Raw genomic sequence first — 24273 nt, 5'->3', positions numbered from 1 at the left:
GAAAGTTCTGTAGTAAATCTCGTCCACAGTTCCCGGTCCCAGGTCAGGGAACAAGGCATACATCCACCTCCTACTAGGCAGCAAATCGTTGTGCTAATAGATGTGTTGCTAGCCCACGATACCTCCTCCACCCACATCCGCTCACGTTGTTTCCTAAGATCGGCAGCTTTGAAAGGTACGTTGCAGCGGTTAATTATAAAAGATGACCATGTCCGCCTTTTCTAATACTTTACAAATAAAAATCAGTAAAATTAACGGCATAAGGGATAGCCCAATCAAACAAACCCTGTTGCGTGCTAAGATATCCGAGGTGTGGTCTTGAAGGCGAATTATGCCGAGTATTTTTCTTTATGGCAAACATTTATATATGATGTTTATGATGGTGATGATGATGATGATGATTATATAAAATATAATAATTATATATAACAAAAAAAAATTCCCGTGCAGAAATATGGTCTTCATTCGACTGCTATCAATTTATAGATTTCACTAAAATTTCACGGGAAGACTATATAAACACCCCGAATGAAGTCTACATAAGTGCAAGCCGTGTTTCATCTTGGGCTCTTGGAAAAAATCATGAGGCAATCGTTCGAGTAAAATGTCATTTATAATTTATAATATAGCAAATATTGTCGTTCATAGTAAAATCTGATATTTTACATACTGGACTACTGATATTAATTATCCTAATTGGCTCTGTAATAAAAATGTAGTTTCGGTTGCAAGCAACGCTATATTACCTAATTTCCATCCTCAAAAAATATAGTTATTTGTGGCCGTGAACTGTTGAGAACATTTCAAGTATCGCTGACTTTATTACGGTAGTCGCTTATTCATTTGAATAAATCTGAAGCACCAGGGAAGGACGTTTCTGGACTGTGGCCTTACTCGTCGAAGATTACCTCCCAGGACTAGGGAGTACATGTAAATGCTAAGTAGATTTCTCCTCTTACATAACAACTGCCTAACGTAGTTTTGTTGTACCAAAGGATGATTTTATGAAGCGCATCCGTTACAAGCTATCAGTGGCCGTGAAGGTTATACTTGCGACTCCGGTCCATACAAATGGGGTCGAGTGAAAAAGAGACAGTCTAGCCAATCGCTAATAGGGCATCTTAATTTATATAATCAATATAAATTTCTAACGCAAATGATCATGATGCTCATTCAAATGCCCAATGAAACTATTGAGCCAAGATTTTCTATTTAGTGCCGAGAAATTCTACACTTTAAAAAACACTACACATTGGAGGATCGGCGTTCATGGTTCAAGTCTTTGCCAAATCTCCAACTGTAAAACTAGATGTTTTGGCAGCCAAACGTTGGAGACGTAAATTCAAAGAAAATATCAACTGTATCTCTGTTAGATGGCCATCTTCCATGGAAAATATTATCGGAAGAGCTCCAAGTGGATTTCGCGAATATGATCAGTGACTGATCCCTTGAGCGACATCAATGCAAGACAGGATCTCCAGGTGCCTGGATCGTTCATGGGCTCCTTGGGGCAAACATGTGGTTTATGTCTAACTTCCTGTCTGCATCATCCAACAGTCACGAACAAATATGGAACAAGGTTGATTCTGAGAACTACTAAATTTCTTAACAGACGGGCAAACAGTTGCATGGGCCGCAAGGTTACATAACATAGCTTTAGCGTTGATATTTATTCAAATCTACCTAATAGCCGTATTTAGTTGGCCGCAATGTGTGTCACATGCCCATGCATCTAAATAATCATCTGAATATAACAAGACAAACTCTTAGCACGGCAAAAAAATAGGTTTTATTACGACGTACGTAGTAGCTAACATCTCTCACATCGCCCTACGGCACGTACACGCTTGTGCTTCATACCGAAAAAAGTTAAGAAACACGCCCCTCCTGCCTATGCGTGTCTGTTACTAAGAACACTATTTTGAAATTAACTCAGCTCTGTTTATTGACGAATTGCAGTTACTCAGGTTCTCAATTATACCGCCAAACTGTTTAAAACATGTTATTACTTTATCGTCTGCATAAACAGTCATTATAACTGTATGCAATAAACATACAATGGGTCGGACGTATTTGTTTTCAGAGCCCATCTCGACTAGATTCGCGATTGAATAAATAAATACAGACAGCATGTAACACGGCCTCTAGTCGCGAGCCATGAAGGAAACCAATTTAGGCTCTTGCGTAACTGCGTAAGGCCCCCGCCAAATATTCGCTTTCATTGCGGCAGTTATTGAACAATGTGAATTCACTCCAACGAGGATAAGAGCTTCAAAAAAAGAGTGAAAGATCTATTTAATAATCGCTTTTTTTGGTACGCTTCGAGCGCAGGCTTCACAACTAGCCGATGTCGGATTTAGTTCCATGATGCGACGATTTAGCTTTCAAAGCTGTTCTATAACATATCGATCGTATTGTGAGATTGTTTTCAAGACTAGCTCGATTAAGAAACAGTCCTCAATCGAGAACGGCTAATGAAAATTTTCCAGATATGAATTTAAGTAAAATACTTATGCCTTACACTCTATTTGTCGCACTGCCCAGCCTGTACCTGCACAAGTTTGCACTTCGTTCTTACGTTTTATGCATTTTTTTTTACTTCGAAATAGTTTTCTTATTTAAATAGAGGCACACGTCTTCGGCCGACACGTTGGTTTTAGAAGAAAACGATTTTCACGTGGGTTTTAAATTGTCGTTTCTTCCGGCAAACATCTCTAAGTAAATTTGTATGTAGTCGATTTTGTTGAGTAAACAATTCACGTTGAACAATTTGATCGTTGCCTTGGAATAAGCCCTAATAACAAACCTAAGACTAATAACATACCCGAGCAACCCACATCAAAAAAATATGATTTTGATAGCGACGCACTATGTCACTGACCGGCTCTATATCTTCTGTAGCGTTATTGATTTCGAATAACCCTGGCTCGTGAAGTGATATATGTGCTTCTTAACCCTGTCGAATACTACAGGCTTCCCTGCCAGTGACACCGAAAAATTAAGGCGGGGCCGAATGCACTTCAAAGCGCACCCAGAACGCCCCGAGGGTCTTTGTTCAACCTATCTCGATATCGTTAAACTCTCGCGAGCCGTTCCATGAGTGTCTGCCAGACTGGGCTTAGGCTTCAAAGCGACTGAGAAATCTGCATTGCCTCAGGTTCCCCTGGGTGGTGCATCCTTAAATGGCCTTCGTTAGTTAAAAAAACTAATAATTCTGCGTTAGATATCAGTGGCGTAATGCCAACGCTAACTAATTTAAACACTCGTGTGAACGTTTTCCATTTAATCACTAAGAGTACTGAATTTCCCTTTTTGCTTTTTTGAGAAACTAGAAGTTATCTCACTTATTTAATATGATTTGGTAACATCTTTCCGGCTATAGCTCGTACAAAAAATTATACTTAAACACATCCAAGCTGCTAAGTAGAGGAAGTAAAACCTTGCTTGTCCTGGTTTTTTGCCTGAAATTGGTAGTACGAAAAAAATATGACATTGGTTAGTTGAGATATACTAATTGATATCGATCCAGCTGGAAAAACCCTCGCAGGAGTGCGATAAACATATGCGCAAACAGACGTATGTCTGTGATTTACTCTCAGCACCAAAACCGTATGTAATGAACAGTCCTACAACAGTTAAGTTTATTATTAAAAAAAAAAAACTTTAAAAGTGCTTAGATAATTTATTTCGAGACAGACTGCCTCATTGATTTGACAAACGAAGGAAATGTGGGTGATACGATGAAGAGCATCGCGTTAACAGCAAACGCCTACATTAACCGAATAGGGTAGTGGTGCAGTTTCTATCTACCAAATTTACAGATATATGTAAGTTATTCTGGGTTTGAACTCGGACGTATACCCACGGTTCGTTGCGTGCTCTAAGGGACCAGCCATTTAAAGCAATAACTGAAAGCAATGTCGGACGATAACTCGACAAATTAATTTCTACGATCGTAGCAAACCATAAGAACATACCCTTCTATGTGGATAGCTGCTGCATAGGCTGCGCATGGCAAAGAGCGACCACAAATCGATGCTAGAATTGTTTAAGGCATGCCAGCTATGCAGGCTTCAAGTCTTCACCATAATCGTAGGCTTGTACCAGGACGATTGTGCTCAAATCGGAAAATGTCCTTTAGAGTATGTGTGAGGGGTAAGCAAATGCCAAGTTAAGAATACAGTGTGTATAATAACTGTTAAATTGGGTACTATTTATTATTATTAAATTGGGTACTATTTATGAAAAGGTCCAGGCTAACAAGAACGAGCATGTATTCCATTCTGCACTTTAAATTGAAACGACTATATATATTGCAATACAATCATGTGTTATATAGGGAGCAGCTAATAATCACAAGATGGCTAACTCTTTTCATTCTCACTAATGTCTATGTGTTTCAATTTTCGAAAGGTTCCATTTCGACAGCTACATAATTAAATCCCATTGACACGCGCGTACTAAAGCTTACTCGGCTGTTATTTTAAAATTTAGAAAAAATTTAGAATATTGAATTTAACGACTAGCAAAAATACGTTTTTTTTGCGCCTAACTGCAGTACACGATCGTGAAGGCTACAAGGTGCGCTCACAATTTACGCAGAGCTACATTCCGCTATACTTCGTCCGAGTTGTCCGTGACATACTTAATTACGAAATCTTGGGTGGAGTCGTACGTTAAACACAGCTGACTATTGGCGATAACTTCAATGATTTTAATAAAAATTTAAACAGACACGACTTTAGGGAGTGAGACTGAGAACAGTTAGATAGCTGAACATGAGAAGCCCAGTTGGCAATGCAGGCTGTCTCTATCGTACGGGGTGACCTATTCAGTCATAACCGCTAGAACCGTTCGAAGTAATTCAGCGACGTTTGATCTTCACTTCTCAGCCAGAGTCTTAAAAAACATTCGTTTTGAATTTATTCAGATGTAGTCTATACAGAAGATGCTTGAAGAAGTTGTTGGCAAGTGCCCGTAAACGATAGACTCATGAATAAAGACTGCTTAGTAATAAGTGTTTTATTTTCAGTGTAAATTAAAGGAGAGCCTGATCTTTTACCTTTGAGAATCTGATTAGTATTTAGCTTTTCATTTCTTAGCTTTACCTAATATTTCAAACTTTACGTTTGGTCTTACTGCTATCTCTAAGGGTTGCTTCGGACCGCTGGCTGACGTCTTTTAACGCAAAACGAAGTGCGTCTTTGTTTACACTCAATTTCGAATCTAAACCAACCAGCCGAGTTTCTCTGAATCCAGCAGGTAAATACGTTACTATTGAACCATCGAAGGGACAATATAATTTCACTTATCACGGTCCCAGTTCATGCTACTCAGACGGTTAGTCTAGATTATTGAAGCAGACAATTGTGGCCGGGTTTTGTGGTGATTTATCTAAGACGTCCTTCTTAACCTCACAATATAAGGGGAATTTACATAATCAGAACTATTAAAGAAGAGGTGAGAAGAGTAGTATGGTAGCCCCAGAAAAAGTTTCTTTCGATTTGAGAATTGCAAAATCGACAGATGACAATACCCAGTAACGCTAATAATAACAAAACAATATAGTTATAATATAATAAATAAAATGGTTTTAAAAAAACCTCTATTCCAGTGCAGGTGATCTTAAATTCATTTAACTTTCATAGTTAAATACCCGATCCTAGTACTACTCGAAGCCATTCAATTTTATTACCAAAAATAATCAATTGTCCAATGGTAAACAAGCCCAATATTATTGCCTGTCTGCGTTTAGGACTTGCCGAAGTTCGTGTCTGAAAACTCCGATCCTATAAAAGCGCTATGATGTGAAGCGCTCATTCAGACAGTTACTATATGTCGTCATGTGTGAGTAGTCACGCCATTTGGAATATATTACGCATGGAGCATCATTACATTACCACTTCGATGCTAAAATTTGCAGAAACAAAAACGTTCTGCTACCATCCTACCTAGAAAAAGCCTAGGTAGCTTGTTTTTCTTTGCATCTCACTATGCTACCGTCTATGTTTCTTACCATACGGCGCACATACCTTGCTTTCACAGTGAGTTAGCGTTCCGGAGGAGTAGCGACGCTATAATTGTGTTGCCAGTTTACTCATTATAGCAAAAGCCCCATGGCAGTAAAATAGCAACGTCCTATATAAACGCTGCAGCAACACGTTGGCACCGTCCCCGGACTTCTTCTGCTCGTGCCCCTTTCTGCTTTCTGTTGCTAATCCCAGAGCTGATGGTGCGCGCACAGGTACAATACCACAGCACATAGGCCCTTTGCATCCTTACGACCGGCAAACTTTTTGGGCAGTAGGGCTTGGTAGGTGAAAAGCAGTTCAGCGATGTCTGCGCAAGTCGTGGCTCATGGACTTGTTAAACAAAAACGCATTTGTGCTAGCATTTTGTAGAGCGAACTGTGCCCTTCGGCTTTCAGGGGCCTAGTTTTTCCGTAACCACCTGATCTATACATTAAACTACACCGTAGCATTGGATATGCCCAATGTAGCTTCATCTGAGGTAGTTACTTTTCGCGATGTGAAACAGGTCGATTTGTAGTCACGAAGGTTTCGAGGCCTTCGAAGGAACATAGCGAAACTTCTCGTGCTCCAACTACAGGTCCAGGCGTGGCCCTTCATGAGCACGAATTGGTTGAAACGAGCACAATAGTCGACCGTCACCAAAACCTAGGAAGCCGTGCAGCCCAAGGCTCTCAAATAGTCCGTGAAGTCCAGGCGCACCTTCTCGAAGTTATCGCACCTCCCGGCATGATAACTAGGTCGACAAACGCCTGCACGTGCTCTAACTGCGAGGAGCGGGGTCATTTTGGGGCAAGGCGCCCGAAACTTGGACTCCGCCCCGGGGTCAGTAGTATAAACGGGGTCGCCGATGAATCGTTTACACTCCATGTTAAATCTTCCTGAGGGAAGGTGCTCACAACGCTGGACTCCGGGAAGGACGTGAGTATCACCGCCGTAGGGCAATATCACCGCTGCCAACGAATGGTGCCAACCACTGAGTTACCGCGGCTTATTCCCACTCTTATTTGCTTGTCTAGGCTCCATATACTTAAATAATATACCATTGTTTGTACTTCCTGCACGCATCTTGACACTGATCAATGTCTGTAGTTCTTACTGTACAGCAAGTATTTGTTACACAGGTAGAATCACTGCCAAAATATATATCAGCAACAATCACGGCATCATGAAGCCGACCTCATTGTCGTAAACAACTTTCTGTAAAGACGTACGTTCCACGCTTTAAGCAATGCTTCAATCAAAACGATTTTTTCTTCTAGCTGCAATGAGTTATTCCGCCGGTCTGTCGCGAATGACAGACGCTTATAATCACCTCGTTTCCTAGTAGCTATCGCCCTAAAGGGTCTAGGTGATCAACCGTATGGTTGAGGCCGAATAAAAGTAATATCGATGATACTGAGGTTGGAGAAAGAATTAGCAGGTCCTGAAGTCCTGGTGAAAGGCCCATGAAAGCTGAAAATAAAGATTGATACACTTGCGCCCAGCAGACAAATCTTGATGTCAAATAAAATTGTGCAAACAAATTATCTTGCTTTTAATTCTAAATAAACTTGAAGCAGGTCAAGGGTCTTAGAGCCATAAAAGTAACTAACAGGAAAGTTAACGACCGCGTCTCGGTGCACCTTTTGAAAGTTCAAACAAAATTGAATACTGCCATTGTTAGGTAATGCAGCCGCTCGTCGTCGTACCTATATAGAAGACGATACGCTTCTTGCTAACGAATCGAATACCCAGAAACGATACAATCAACGAAAATATTATTGACTGGGATAAATTGTGTCAAAAACCTAATATTATGTCAAGAATTTCTGCCGGTAAGAAGTCAGACTTCCTGGAAGAACTAAATCCATTCCTGTTCATAACGAGATAATCCTACAACAATGAATCCCCTAATGTAAAAATCGGATACAAAAAATATTTCGCCTTGGTCCGATAAGTACATAGCAAGTTCTCCGTACCACTCCAATTCTGTTCGACAAGTTCGTGTATATAGCACTTCATAATGCACCTCAAGCTTATCAATTATGTGTGCACCTGACGATAACTGACCATCGTGATCATGCTCTGTCGACAATACCTTATAGGCTGTTCCACCTGCTACGTCAACTTGAGCAACTTTATTTCAAAGTTACGATCTTCCGTTCGGCGTTTTCAATGTAATCGATAACTCGACTAATCGCTGGAGAAGAAAACATTCAGTGTCGTATCGGTCGCTTGTCTTGAACGCCAATAGAGTGCCGAAATATCGCACCATTCTCCATAATAGTTCTCAGAGTGCATGTTATTCGATTTCCGATTCTGATCTTATGCACTTCCAAGCTAGGCCGATACTGGTCCTCAGAGCCGGACGTCGACTTTTCGAAGATACCTTTTTTGGACCTCCTTTGTGTGCTTTTCTCTAGCGAATAATAACACATTTCAAGCGACCAAATATCCTGCGATCTTTTTTCGATTTCATAATCGAATTTGCATCGGCAAAATTATACCGAGCTATTAATTTAGGAGGGCGATGCCAAAGGTTCGTTCTCTGGTAGACGCTGACGATTGACATTACAGATGTATGGAATCCTCTAAACCCAGTGGGTATACTCGATCAAGTTCATCTGGAGCCAGATTTCGTCGCTGTTTGTTGCGGCGTCTAGACATGGATAGCTTCAAGAAGTCGTTTGATTCGAGAAAGGTTAGAAAAGTTCATTGAAAGCTGGTGGTAAGACCCGCCACCTTTTCCGTGCGCGTTGCCATCGGTCAATGACTGAACCTCGATGCTTCATTGCTTAGACTGAATTACATTACTATGCAGGTTCACCAGTAGAAAAACTGGGAAAAAAGGCCGATTGTACTTGGGCAATAACGAAACATCGTGATTTCGACACGAATTATTTATAGCAAATAGAATAAAAGCTTTTTTAAAATGTCAGAGAGCAGAAGTTTGATAGTATAATATAGATGATAATTCCCATTTGTAACCAAAAGCGAGTTGCTTACGTTTAGGTCGTTTATATGATTCTCGCTATAATCTAACATTAAGTCAAGGACATCTCATCTAAAATTTATCCTCATACCTATCTGATCTCATTTATAGGCCATCATTGGTCTGTAACTAACAAGGTAGCTTTGTGGCAGGATATACGGAATAAAGCACCATTACAATCTACGTTGAAGTCTAAATCAGACGTTAGGGATGTTCTAGAAAAATGGCACAGACATCTCAAACACGGTGATACGTATGTTTCCAAGTACTGTCCACAAATTGAGTTAGCGATAAATAATTCCACAGCTAAAGCGTGATAATGTTTATCTTATGATAATGGAATTTAAGAGGTTTGGAATAAACGTGTTAGCCCCATAAAAGTGTTGGTAATGAACGACAAGTACATACAGGTATATAACTCGATCTACTATTACTATTTGTTATTTACTAACCAAGAACAACAACATTTCGTGGCGTTCTGCCCAGTTGGAAAATCAAAGAGTATTTTTTTTTAGCATGCCTATACTTACTGCACGGGTATGTATATATTATCTAAACTTAAAGGACGCGCGATGAAATATATGGCCTGTCGCAGGAATCGTCTAACATCTACTGAAAATTGACAAGAGGAAATAAATGCTGACCGCCTATCTCAATACCACGCTCGTTTTTGCCCTGACCTCTAGCTATGTCGAAGTAGGTGTTTTACTTGTTTGATAGACGCTTTTCAAAAAAAGTAACACAATACCATCATTTATACTTTGATTCTCCCAGCTAAAATGTTCGACCAAAACAGCGTTCTTTATAATCTATTCAAGTCTACGCTCGTTTGCTGGAGCCAACTCGTTATACTCGTGAAGTCCACGTCAAAACACGGCAGTCACCTGCTGTGTCTCAACATGCATGCTGTATGGTGACGTGCAGGATAAGTCTTGAAATGTTCGCAAAAACGAGCTTTGAAACGTTGGTCGCTTAAGAGTCATAAATATTACATGCTCTGTTCCTTCGTTTATGATTTGCAGCCGTCTAAATAGCAATTCTTGAAACCCACATGGTGCGCTAACTGTCTAATCTATTATCTCTAATTATCTTCTTTCGAAATTTTTTTCATTTCAGCAATTATATTGTCCATTGATACTTACACAGTCTTTGAGCGCTTTAGTAAACTGATCATGTTCCTCTTGAGCTATTGATCTATGATGTGTAAAATTTCAACGATGTTGCCTATTTGCCCATAAAAACACTAGGTTTATAACAATGGATTTCTTGCTGTTTTCGATGTATGAAGTAGGTTCGTTTAAACCTGCAAGGCTTCGGACGGCTGAAGTTTGAATGAACTAATGAACCTGTTTTACGCAAGACGCCAATAAACAATCTGCTCTTAGCTCCATTCTGCAGTCCGACACAAGTCAACCGCAGTGAGCAAAGTCAACGTTGGCAATTAGCTAAATTGAGAACGAAAAACTATCATAAAATTGGCATATAACTGTAGTAGACCGCACCTTAATGATACTATTATGGCATTTATTAGAAAAGGTAATGTTCAGGACATACGATTCGTAAAGCAAGGCATTGGTATATGAACGACACTGATGAAGTACACGGTACCTTTGACTTACGTCAAATAACGTACGAAACATTTAGATAGAACTCAACTCTTCAAAGAGAACGGCGACAGCGGGCAAGTATAACAGGCGAAATTTAGGGTGTGTGTTGTTCCACGGACCCTAAAGAAGAAATTCCTGGACTCGCTATTAGACAATTTTGCGTACTATTTTTATAAGAAATTATCATTTCAATCAAACGGAAACAGTTCAATGACAGCCTTGCAAATCGGTAACCTACATCTCGACCTCAAATGATCGTTAGTATCCAACTAGTTGACTCATTCGCGCGGGTACCCTGTTTGGCACTTCGAATATTTTCTATCTGAAATTTAGAGGCCTCCAGTATAGAGGATAGTCGGAATTCCTGCCGTTCATCATTCGTCATTGCGACACATATCATTCGCCTGGCGCCATCCAGCAGTCTCAGCTTTTGACCTAGCTTCACTGCTCCCGGGTAGGAATTCGCACTCTAAGCTTCTTAAGGACTCTCTGTTGACTTAGGTTTACTAGTGACTTTCCATTAGACCTATGCAGGTCGTCCTTAACCGGAAAGCCTTTAAGTTTGATTTTCCAGTCCTGACTGAAAGTCAAAACGGTGAGCTTTCTTATAGAAAAAACAACGTTGAACTCTCGTTTGTTGTTCTGTGAGTCATGCGTTGAATGTAGGATAGGTTCGAGGCGCCAACTTAACTCAAAATTTTAGTTTCGGTGAAATTGTCATAATTTTCTATTTTCAAAGCTAGCCAGTAAGTTCCCATGGTTATTTGGTGCGAAAGCACTTACTTCCTGATTTCAATTGCTGTTAAGTCTCTATGGACGCATGAGCAAAAAGTTCACCAGATGAAGTCCACCATCTCGTACTGGTAAAAATGCAAGGACAGTTTTAGATGCTTGGTTAACGAAACAAGGAGGACTTTTTGAAACAACGTAACGGACCAAGGTAGTTCGAACAACAAATAGTACAACCACAGTCGACAAACAATCGATGTACTGTGGTAGCGGTGCTTTTGTTCAGACTTGTTAGACCGTCAATCTAGCGGGCCGTTGGATAATTTGAGTACATTTAACTCGTCAATAGTACCGATGGCGGTACGCCATCTGGTGAAAAATATCAAAAGCAAAGTAAATCAGCACAATACTCACTAGTAAAATGCTATAATGGAATAATCTGAGCCGTTCAGGTTAGCAAAAATCGAATGCCCAAAGGCACATCGAAAGCGATTATGTTCTATACTACGAGCAAGGCTCTGATTAGTATGTACGTGCTTCGCATAAAAATTCGATTTTGTTATTGCCCCAGGTCATAAACGTTTATCGTGCACTGAAATTCTAACAAACGACCCTAAAAATCTGGAGAGCTCAGATGATTACAACGTTGGGACGCAAATTTCGACTCCAATATCATGGGAACCATACAGAATTTCAAGTCGTCTATTCCCTATAAGCAAACGGTAACTGTTTGTAATGCTGCAAGCAACTCAATATAAGCATATTGCTTTAATAGCAAAAAGCGCAAGAGAGCTGAATGAGAATGAAGCAACCATTATTGGAGAGTTTGCGTTTTACATTTGTTAATGTAGCAAGAAAATAAATGTCATAAACAAAGGGCTAAAGGAAAAATAAAGTGAGGACCCCCCGGCTCGTCGCTGTTTGTCTTATTTGCTACACGTAATTATATTCTGTGTACGGCAAGGGTCCAGCTCGAGCTAACGATATCTTTCAACCAACGTTCGCTGTCACCAACGTAACCAACGTTCAACCAACGTACTAGAAAAGCAGGTATTTTTTTAATAGCAATTCCAATGCCGAGTCGTTTGAAGTGGTCCGAGATCACACGCTGAAGAAGCTAGCGTCCGTTTCTGAAAACGCACTTAGCAAAGAACGAACATCTCCACTGAGACAAAGTGTTACTGCTGGCAAGCAGCGCCTGCGGCTGTCAAGCCACTGCCTCAAACAGCAGTTGTGTTGGCAATATGAGACCCACAAACGATATGTTGCCGTAACACCGATACGCCAGCCCGCTTCCTCGCGTGGGCTAACGTTGAAGCGGGTGATTGTGAAGCTCTTCTTTCTCTTATTTCTGTCAGCTGGTAAGTACGCTGAGCAACTCTACCTACCTTTATATATACACGTATAAATATATATGTATAAAGGGTCCAGGAGTCGCTGGATGAGGCATCTCCAATGGATGTGTCTAGTAAAAGGCGAAACGTACATTCATTTATGCTCGGTGACGCAACGCTCCACGGCACCGCTCAACCTAAGATTTGGAGCGTTTATCTAGGGGACTGCTTTCCGCTGGCGATGATAAAGTTGTAACGGCTCGCCAATCTTGTCCAATAAAACATTATAAAGAATTTTTTTTGAAAAAGACACAGTTGGTCTTTATTGCTTGTGTAAATTTCCAGGGAATTGAAGCAATTTTAAGCTTTCATTTAATTTTATTTCTATAAAGCCGTTCAGATCCGATCTACATATTTACATATCGTATCCAGATATTCAAAAGACATCATCCAACAGCTCTTCAAGCTGTATGTGCTCTATGATCAGGCGTTCAAAGTCGGACTATTCCGTTCGGCATTTCTTGCTAAGTCGGAATACAATAATCTGTCAGAACAAATAACAATGATTGGATCAATCTTATATACATATTATTCTGCAAGCAGCGTCCAACCGTTAATTTTATCAAGTTACTACGCGAATGGGTAGCGACGAACGCATGGCTGGCTCGATCATAAACACCGTACAATCCCCAAAGCTCACTTCACATATAAGTTTATTAAGTGTTCGAACTGAGATGAATACTTCGTGCCTCGTATAAGTTTTAGCCGGAAATGCTGATAATTACAATAAATCTGAAATTTATATCAAACATTTGCTGTGATGTACCCGCAGGACGAAATTTGGCCAGGCCTTATGTGCCCACTGTGCGCGTGGCTAATGTTCGGAGCAAAAAATAGTCGCATTCTATCTCAGCAGCCATCTATAAACGGGTCGAGTATTTTGCCAAAAGCATTTGGCATATTTTGTGACATCAGCAAATAGGAAAGCTTCAAATTTTATGATTTTCGGACGCTCTTATCAAGCTTGCTCGGGAGCACTCAAAAGTGTAGGTTCATGTTGTCGAGGCCATATATTATAGTAACTATTAAGTTGTAATAAAAAAAAACGCACTTAATTCTATCGTTACCTGTAATTAAGTAGATTTAAAAATGACACTTGTGCAATTTCGAATTTGAGAAAATTATGGTAAAAAAAAAATAGAAGTCCAAACCACTGAAGGAAGCTGGCCTCAAAAGGTTCGATCGGTAGCTACCTTCCGACCTCAAAACCTGACACATCAAAAAAGTCGAGTGTTATTGAAGATGATCAACGCCTCAAGACAGCAATCTAAGAATTAGTAACTAAAGACGCCATATAGAGATACTTTGGAGCACAAAACGTCTGTACGAGCAGCCACTAAGGAAAAATTCGGCCAAAATAAATGGTCAGGAAGTGGCCCTGGCTGATACGCGTCAACTGATTTAATTGCAACAATATAATATATTAACAACAATAGTAAAATTATTGTTTTCGAAAATACGAATCGTGGAAAAACCGTTTCAACGTAATGACAAAAAAATGAGTAATAAATGTGAGTAAACAACGACACGAGATAAATGTTCCCCGTTTAATGGAAGACAATCATTGAATTTTTGATATTACTTTATTATTAGTACTGTTTTTATTATATAAGGACTTCTGAGTCCTGTTATGTAAGCGTCTAGTGTTCAAGCCGCTGTACGATTGGCGCCACTAAAGCTAAATAGGACGAAAATTAAAATAGGCTTGATATCACAGAAGCGGAAATCCACTAGCGTAAGATCCTTTCCATGCACAAATGTTCCAATTGATAAACAAATAGTGTTCGTTAACGTAAAAAGGTCGCGAAAACGATCTGGCTTGAAGAAAGATTGTTCGGTCTGGCCGCACACATGGCACCACATGGATATTAAACAAGTGGTTCACAGTGCCTACTTCGTCCTATGTTACTTCTCGCCCTTGACCCGAATGACATTGCTACCTACCCATCAGTCACGCTATAACTCCATCTGAATTTTCCGAGGGGCAATCGGAGTGTTGCTGGATTATTGATTGGAACGGGTCCTTAAACGTGCCGTAACGTACAACGTAAAATAATATTTTCCAAACTTCACGCTTTTCGCGGTCTCGTCGCCTAGTTTAATTCGCATAGACATCTCCTTTTTCAATTCATACAGACTGAGGTCGAACTAATAGTTAGCGCTCTATGTAAAAATCACCATGAAAGCTTGTTGTTGCATGCAGAGATAGCGGAAAAGTTTGACTATGAGACAAAATGCTTTTTCTCATTCTGGCCGTTCGATCCATGATAAATTGCGTTGGTCCGCGATTTAATTTCTGGCATTATTGTGGTCACCAACAAACATTTGTCATAGAAGGGCGTGTTCGTTGAGTCGGACCGTCGAATCAATCATCTAACTTAAAACCTTGATCGATTTATGCTTCCATCTTTTGACAAGCAAATGGTTTTCTAGGAAGAAGGTGGATTATCACCTCCGCATGGAAAAAAGAAGTAACACACGCGATTGCCGAAAACATTAAACTAGCTAAATAACATTATCTCATGCTTATTGGATCTTTTCGCGACCAATTCGAAACAGCAACGTAATTCCATATGCTCAATATGACCTTGACAAGGTAACTATATCTTCCCTGTACCCATCTATCCTATCCCTTTGCATCCGTACACCACGTCGTCAGCGTGTTTCATCAGTGAACCTCTGAGCTACGTCCTCTCTCTGTTTGCATGCTCGATCCGAGCTCCATCCATGTCCCGCAAGTCCTGCTAATTAGTTATGAAATAACTGACTAAGGTTTAACATTATAGAGATTCTACATGCAAGTATATAAAGCACCGCTATATATGCAAGCTTTCTCATCGTGTACGCAGCTAAATGATGATGACGTAGTACTTCTGTATGCCAATGTCGCGCATAGTTGAAAGGTAAGAGACGCGCTTCGTCAATGGTGGTCCTATATCCTTTCTTGTTTTCAATTTGTAGCCCGTTTGTAGCCCGTTCAATTTGTAGCGTTGAATACACAATGAGAAAGCGAAATATTATTTCTTGCTACATGTTGCTTGCAGCCAAGTGTCAGAATGTCTATTATATGAATCTTAAGAACGCATTGAAGGTATCTAACATCTAATATCGCCAAGAGCTCCACGATCTTTTATTATCGTAAAATTAACTTAATCAATATGGAAATAATTGCCCTTCCCATTTTAAATAATAAATAAATAAAAAGAAGTCCCTGAATCAAGGTTCACTTCTAAATATAGTAAGTTATAATACGTACCAATGAACGTTCTTTTTTTATTCAGCGTTGATCTCGTGTTCTGGCGCTAAATTTGCAATTTACTTGTATAAACTTTTGAGTTCCTCACTTTCATGGGTCATCCCAATCGCCCCTGCAATGCCTATCTTTCAGTGAGCTCTTCACGGCTTATTTTTACACTTACGCAGGACAACAGGACACCCTACCTGCCAACAATTGCGACAAGAGAGAAAGAGATGAAATAAGCGTCTTTAATATGTTCTTTTTTTTTTTTTTTTTATAACATGTTCTAGCGACAGCTGCTAGCGCCTCAATCTCACTGTTTTAACTATATCGTGACTAATAACGAAGTGACAACAAGCATTCGATGCGAGGAATTTAAGGTGTTTCCCTTCCGGTAAATCACCTACTGACACTAATTACCAACGATTGTTCCATCTCACACGAGCATTAATGAGTCATTTAGCGAATGGGGTCTTGCGTTTCGCTGTTCAGTCCTGGGAGTTCGTTGTTGCTTTTCGTCGGAAGGCTTTATATCATTTCGACAAGATGACAAAAGGACAAACACCAATACATGCATATACGGGCATAGAAACAGACTACGCGTATACATAACATACAGCGAACAAGGTCTTCCTTTCCAATCACTCAACGATACTGAAGGGAGGGCCAATTTGTTAAAATAATAACAGCAGCAAGCGGCGAACGCACTGAAAAAAAGCCCCCAAAGACTGACCAAATATTAATCTAATTTAAGCTGAAAGCAAACGTAGCCAAAGTACGACTAGTCAACAGACATGCCGTCTGTGACACTAGCCGTCACAACTCCTTCAACCAGCCCCACGGAATAGAACAGCCCACCCAGTCCACCGAATTTAGACCACCAGGCCGATCGACCTCCGTGGCAACTTCACTAATCAGGCACCCTTGCTATCGTTCTCTAAGACGTCCTATTCTGTTGACAAAAAAATTACGGATGAGTCGATGGTTCATTTGTACGCCATATAACTCTACCACGATATTATTTGATGGAAAATGCATGTCGAACATGATGCTTTATTTGCCGTTAGTGCTACTATTGTTGTCATTACTGCTATTTAAATCTTAATTGACGCTCTGGTCATTGAGTGCAAGTGTGGCAAACTTAAACTTAAACTTATGCATTATGGGTTATATAGAGTTGTTACGGTATGGCTGGATACGTTTGTATATAATGCGGTACGGCTATGTACGTCTTATGTGGTGCGTTCGTGTGTGGTCAATGGAATTAGGAACTCCTGAGCCATCCTTATGCGTACCGTAATAGTTTATTCGTTTATTTACTGTTATCAACAATGAAATTATATGGAACGCCTTTGAGAAGTCAATTAGCAGCTCACCAGTCAACTAACTACCTAGTTTATCTATTGGCGGGGGGTGGCGGTGGGTGAGGAGGGGGAATTGTTACGTTTGTGTTGTAAGTTTTCGACCCAAATGCGAATAAAACGAAATGGTTCAGTTGTTTTTAAGTGATGCCGAAGTAGTCCTTACTGGTTTCCGTTAACTTACCTTGCGCATTGTTTTTACTTGATACGATTGTTCGCTGTTTCTGGTGGCACACTCCTCGTTAGGGGTTTTTAAACCGTATATGCGTATTTTGAGCTCGATGGGCTCTGATTATCTACCTGCTGTGGCCGGTCTCGCATCAGCTGATCCCAAACGCCCCACATATTGCTTTTCCAGATACAGTTTCTCCACTTCCCTCTCCTCTATCTCGATATATATGTATATATATATATATCGCACACACGGCGATGTCGACTATCGAGCACATAATAACCCATATGTGTTCGATAGTTGACATCGCCGTCGTCTCCACTAGGCTACAAACTGTGCATTGGAGAGCGAATTTAGCCGTACCCCAAATAAGAAAAAGCGGTTTTGTTTTATCTAAAAAACTTATCTATGTAGTTAGGGTACTCCTCGTGACGGGTTGGTGGGAAGCATATTTTCCTAAGAGACGTCGTGGTTTCAGTTGGCATCCGGCCATAGACAGACAGTTCGTTTATTGCTAGGAGCCAGCCAGTCGTTTGATGAAATGCCTAAAGGCGATACAAGATATTGAACTTAAAACACAGAGGTACCTGTGCTTTTGTAACACGCAATGGGTATGTACACACACTGTGCTTAGAACGGATGCCTGGTCTGTATGGACGCTTTCTCAGTATTAGTGTCTGATCGCTTAATTTACCCTGTTGTTGTGGCTTCCGTGAAGAGCGTTCGTATCCGCCATCATTGTCATTGTGTATTAATGACGAAGTTATATCAAAATAATGCTTTTCATCAATAGTAGAGCTACACAATCCCTATTTAACAAAAAGACAGTTAACAAAATTTTATTTGGTGTGTTTTACGTGTGAGGCTAGCTACCATTTGACGTCCCGAGACTAAAACAATTTCTTCGTACAAGTACTTCGTCATGATACAGTCTCTCATTTATCCTATATACTGTATTACCCCAACTTTAACTGCTGGTGCGCACGGTTCTAGTACACAACTGCCGCAGAATTCGTTGTCATCTAACCACAATTAGCTGAAGTGTCTGTTGGCATGTTCGTTGACCCTATGGTCACTCGAGTGCAGTCTTTTCCACCACGCACACGCACACTCAGGCTGCGCTCAATACTTACGGGGGCCAGATCATAGCGTAGCTAAAGCGATGGTCGAGGGACTCTCTGATATAGAAAAAGGAAGATTAACGGTGGGAGGTTCCGATACGATTGACAGCGCTGCATAGCCACCACTGTGGGGCCAAAGGTCGAGGTAGCGCGGCGGGAAAAAAGCAAAATGGAGAGGGGAAAAAACGGGCGAAAGGGGACAGAAAGAGTGACTGGCACTTGTGGAAATGAGTAACAGCAGCACTAGCGTTATCGGGAAGTAGCGATAAGTAAAAATGAGATTGCTGGTGTTTAAAATCGGCGCCGCCGTACTGGCGGGAACTAACGAGGAAACGGCCATAACGAATAAACGACCAGGCGTCGCTAGGTGAAAGAACCCACATTTTGAGAAAACACAAAAGGCAGAGAAAATTTCGAAGTGCGCAGAAAGGAATGTGCATGGAAAAACATCGACAGCGGCTGCAGCAGAACAGATGGACAAATTCACAGAGGAGGCGACAACGAGCGAAGGGTAGCAATAGAAGCGGAAACAGACCAGTAGAGACCTGAGTCCCAAATAGGTTGTATAATTTAGGCAGAATCTAGGAAGGGCTTATTGCGGCCAAGTCAAACAGAATAGAAGAGAAGTGGGCGAGCAGGATAGCAGGCCAGCAACGATTATGCGGGAAATTGTCCGCATCTAGGCTGACCAGTGCGAAAATCAGATCGGGCCTAAGGTGAGCTTTGTTACACACCGATATACAAAATCGATAGCCAGCTGTAAAATACTTTTGCCAGAAAGTGAGCCCTGTTCATTGCCAGCTGGTTTTATTAAATTATTTTTAACTAATTTGCTTTGATAAAATTGGTCATAATTTTAATTATATTTGGGAGTAATTGGTATTTATGGGGCAATTTCGATATAAACTTATCTGTCTATCGCAATATTATGCAATATGAATTGTTTCTGCAAGTCTAGATGTACTACGCTCGTGGATTATAGAATGATCGATAAACACAAATAACACAACCGCTGTAGTGAAAATAGGTATTTAATTACAGCTTTTTCTTGGCAGTCTTGGGAAGTAACCTCAGACGAATATGGAATCGATCCTCACGGCAGGTTGACTGGCGAATTTGGCCTTCAACTTGAGCGTATTAAGTATACTACAATCAAGCACCTGGTGAGATGCCTTTTTGGCCTGTTCAAAACTGATACTAAATAGGTCGACGTTTGGGTCAAGTGGCTTTTGATGTGACGTCAATTAGCCTTTTAGACGAGTTTGAGTTTTTTTTTTTTATAACCGCTACAATAGGACCATGTTTGTAACGTACATCTTCCGCATGTATCTCTTATCCTATGGCGTTGTTCCACTCTAACAAGAACGTTATCTAGATTGCTACGTGTAGTAACAAGAAAAAACCATTTGTGTTTTTCTAAACATAACAAGCATCGTGCTATATCCGTTAAAAGAGAAATGTTTAAGGTAAGCGGATCTCAGATAATATAGCGTAAATGTAAAGGATTATTTAGCTGTCCAACAGAATTGAAGAAAATATTGTGATAGGTAGGTGGGAGGATTAAATTTCGACAATATAAGTCGCACCCGCATATGCTTGTATATTTCATTTCTTGTTTAAGAATAATGGCTACTTAAATAGTAACTTTTGACATTCAGGGGGAAACTACCTTCCGCGGTCAGTGCTGCTTGATCTTCCGCCACCATGAACCCTATTCGGGCCGGACCCTATGGGCTCCTATTTCGTCCCGCCAGCTTTGTGTTTGGTAGCCAACTGTCGGGACTCTGCTTCTTAACATAACACCTATATGATTGTTTTTCAAGCTAGCTTAAATTTCTAAGCCATTTAAGGTTTGTGGACATGTTGTACACGTATGTCCAGTTTGTCCGACGATGTCTGATCTTGAGCATTGATCCGTTGTGCGTCTTATCCAGCTGTGCGTCAGTGGCCGCTTCTGGGAAGTAAGAGATGACGCTAATGTGGCCTCTCGGTTTCATATTGTCGGCAACAATAACACTCGCGACTTACCGTATGTAGAGGCGCAGGTTACCACACTTAGCCCACAGGGTGATCTCGCTATCTTGCCATCTACAATGATAGATAAAACCGTACTAAGAATCGTTTTCGATTTTGTCTCGGTGCTGTTCGACGGGCGCGCTGCATTTTGCTGACGTAACTACTGAACTGAATTTGCCCAATGCAGAAACCAATGATGCGTGAAAACGTTTATAATATTGGAAAAAAAAAAAACAAAAAAAAAGAAGTAAAACTTCAATACTAGGCCTTCCATATATGTAGAAGTAAAATAGAAAAAAGAATATGTTTAGAGATGAGAAGGGCAATCGTTATCTTAAGCTAGCACAGAAATGATGTTTCTTTCCGCTTGCTTTTTTTCTCTTTACTACTTGCTTATCGCTAAGTAGGATTCTAAATACACTAAAAATGCTATTTTGATCTTGGAAATTTCATTATGTAGTGAACTAAACTTTAACCCAAATTCAGGCTAAAAAACTGAGCGTTCTTGGTGCAAAATACGTTTTCCATACCTGGTAAAGTTCACGTTTTTCCAAGATCATGAAGCTGCCCATCGTTTGTATGGCTACGTATACAGTAGTATTATATTAAGTACAGCTATAGCATCTTGGAGTTGGAATGTGTACCCCACTTTTATGGGTTATTCGGTCTCGATGAAAGCTAATGAGGCGCATTGTCAAAACGACGGGCAGTAGCACTTCGTAAACTGAGAGAATAGATGGACTGCAGCCATGTGCAAGCACCTTGGATTTGTAATCTTAATTTACTCACGTTGGACACCTGGATGTTCGGCGAACGGAGTAAAAAGCTCAGATAAACAAGATTTCTATTGCCCCAAAATCTCGTATAGCAAAATGCAACTTCAATAACAAATTTCTACTCCAAATTGGCCACGGAGGATCGTGGCTTCGTGTTGATATAGGGCAGCGAAAGAAATGAGTAGCTACGAAAGATACGCCTAAGCCTAAAGTTACAATATTCAACGCCTTAATATTTGTTCAAAGGAACTGGAAGAGCCTTATATTAGGAAATTCGTAAAGGGTCTACGTATGACCGCGCTGAGTCGAGTAAACAAGATTATACCACATAAAACTCGATAAACGAAATAGTCGTTGAAACAATGCCTAAATTGCACGTGGCAAAAACCTGGATGGAAATTTTTCTTATACTGACTATATTTTCTAGAGCTGATCATTGCTCGAATTTGTTAGACCGGACAAACAATTTCTATATAATAACCTTAATTTACTATAGTTTCTTTCTAATAATATCTTCCAAGGGAAGTTTGATTAATATTAAATAATTTTTATATAATTAATATACTAATGAAATTGTATTTTGCGAAATGAAATATATATTAACTTTCAAGGAATAAGGACACAACGTCTAACGAACTGTTACTTCTGTTTCGCAGCATTTACTGCGTTACCCGAACGAGGACCTGATTGGTTTGTATACATATAAGACGTTCAGGCAGGATCAGCTATGAATCCAAATCGGACTCAATTTCAGACGAATGGCGAGTTCTTTTAGTTGCATAATATTTATGTGCTTGACGCTAAGCACCTGTCGTCGACAAGTAACTCAGAACGTGAACCGACGTCACTTTTCACGCACAGGTATCCGACACAGCTCTTGAACCATACAATGTCACGTTATCGGTGCACCAGCTTGTGGAAAACACCGACGAGACATTTTTGACTCTATACGATATATGCTTTCGCATGCTCAAACTTCCATCATTGGCCTAGCCAGAATTAAATCATTTGGTGTCATCGACAATGTCTGAAGTTAGCACGTGTCTACGATTTCCTGCTTCCTGCTCAGCTAAACGCCGATCTTCGAAAGCTCGCCGTGAACATGGCGCTTTTCCCGCGCCTGCATCCCTGTATTCCCGGTTCCGCGCCGCTTACTACCCGTGCGGCGCAGCAGCACCGACAGTTGACAGTAGCCGAACTCGCCCAACAGATGGTCGACGCGAAAAACATGATCACAACTTACGATCCGCGTCATGGCCGATACCTCCCTGTCACCGCTATATCCTGAGGGCACATGAACATGAAAGAGGCCGACGACCAAATGTTTAGGGTGCAGAACAAGAAGTTTCCTACTTTGTCGAATGGATTCCAAATAACGTAAAGGTTACCGTCTGTGACATCGCACCTCGTGTCCTCAAAATGTCTCTGACCTTTGTTGGCAATACGACAGCTGTCCAGGATATTTTCAAAAGAATATCAGAGCAGTTTACTGGCAAGTGAGAATAGCTAATGGAATACTAAGCGCAACAGAGAACACAATAAAAATATTAGTAGAAACTTAGATTGACTTGAAACGAAGAAGCTGCTAAGTCTGATTTAGTGAGTGATCTTCTATATTGTCAAGAGTTTCCTGGAAAGTTCGTCAAAACCCATTACTAAAGCACAAGTTATCATAACGTGGATATTATCTGTGGATATATTTTACTAAGGACCCCTTTCGGAACCTAATACCTTGCCGAATTTGTATCGATGTAAAGGACTACATTAGTATCAACATAAAGGAAGCCGATACCAAATATGAATGATTTAATATCAGAATATCAACAGTATCAAGAAGCGACAGCTGACCATGAAGACAACTCTGATGATTACGACGAGTCGATTGCAGAAGAAAGTGAAGATTAAAAACATATAGCATGCCTTATTAATCATGCTACCTATAGTACAATATTATCGTTCTCAGGTTTTTAACTGGTGCGGGCAAAATACATATAATAAATTTATTTTTTCTCCCGTTTTAATGCATAGGCGATCGCTAATTAGCACTTGGATACCCACACGGTCTTCCTTTCTTGTCTGTTTCGATTCTTTTATGACTGACGCCGATTGGCCTAACGCTAATGTCGTGGTCTATATGCAGGTTGTTGCTCGCTATTATCCTGCATGAGACTCTGATAACTGTGATAGACACATGTTCGCGTGCGAAAGAGAACGCGCGCGACGTGGGAGAAAGCTTTCGTATCCAACTACAAGAGTCTATACGATACATGGTTGCCTGCATCGTTGCTGTTCAGTAGGTGAAGTCCAGGGGGCCCTTGGAAGATAGAGAACCCACGTTCGACACCCAAAACGGCTACTAAGCAGGTTTCAAGATGGCCGGCCGGCGTTCGATTAAGCGAACGACTACAGACCACAGTCATGGACCGCTCCAAACTTGCTTGTCATTATGGTTACACGACACTAGCGTGTGCGTAGACATCAACATATTATATTGCCCAATCATCCAGAATTCACGTTTCTGTCAAACCGTAGTAGTTCTCCAATTCTTATCGATGTATAACCCCGTGATCAGCTGCGCTTAACAGCTCACTTTGATAAGTAAAGGAATGCACGAGATCGTTTGACAAATGAACAAAGTATCGCGAATCGGGGCGTAGAAAAGTCAATCTCCTAAGTATATTGAATTTAAACGATACATTGGGACCTATATACAATACACATATAAGAAGAGAAGAAAAAGACAATTTCTTAGGGCGGGAGGCGCAGAAATTGAAATAGGTATGGTAATGGTTACTTATACACTATATACAATAACTATATGTATTATTTTACAATTACGGCGTCTGGGGACATAGC

General features: G+C 40.5%; 1 protein-coding gene and 1 long non-coding RNA gene across 2 annotated transcripts; one reads left to right on the top strand and one right to left on the bottom strand.

Moving 5' to 3' along the window:
• Positions 1-14323: 14323 nt before the first annotated feature.
• On the bottom strand, positions 14324-22087 carry LOC147757279 (uncharacterized). Its single transcript, XR_015322481.1, has 3 exons — positions 20295-22087; positions 15990-16174; positions 14324-15672 (listed from the first exon to the last, which is right to left on the bottom strand). It is a non-coding gene; the product is annotated as an uncharacterized LOC147757279 (long non-coding RNA).
• Positions 22088-22440: 353 nt separating this feature from the next.
• Positions 22441-22917, top strand: LOC111245930 (tubulin beta chain-like). The gene is given in 3 exon segments (XM_086981940.1): positions 22441-22476; positions 22478-22760; positions 22763-22917. Coding segments are annotated over 3 exon segments (474 nt in total).
• The last annotated feature ends 1356 nt before the right edge of the window (positions 22918-24273 follow it).

Source organism: Varroa destructor, unplaced genomic scaffold (genome assembly GCF_002443255.2).
Source record: "Varroa destructor unplaced genomic scaffold, Vdes_3.0 BEIS01000002.1, whole genome shotgun sequence".
NCBI classification, from domain to species: Eukaryota; Metazoa; Arthropoda; class Arachnida; order Mesostigmata; family Varroidae; genus Varroa; species Varroa destructor.
The sequence above is the reverse complement of the archived record's forward strand: the minus strand, read 5'-3'. Positions and strand labels throughout refer to the sequence as shown.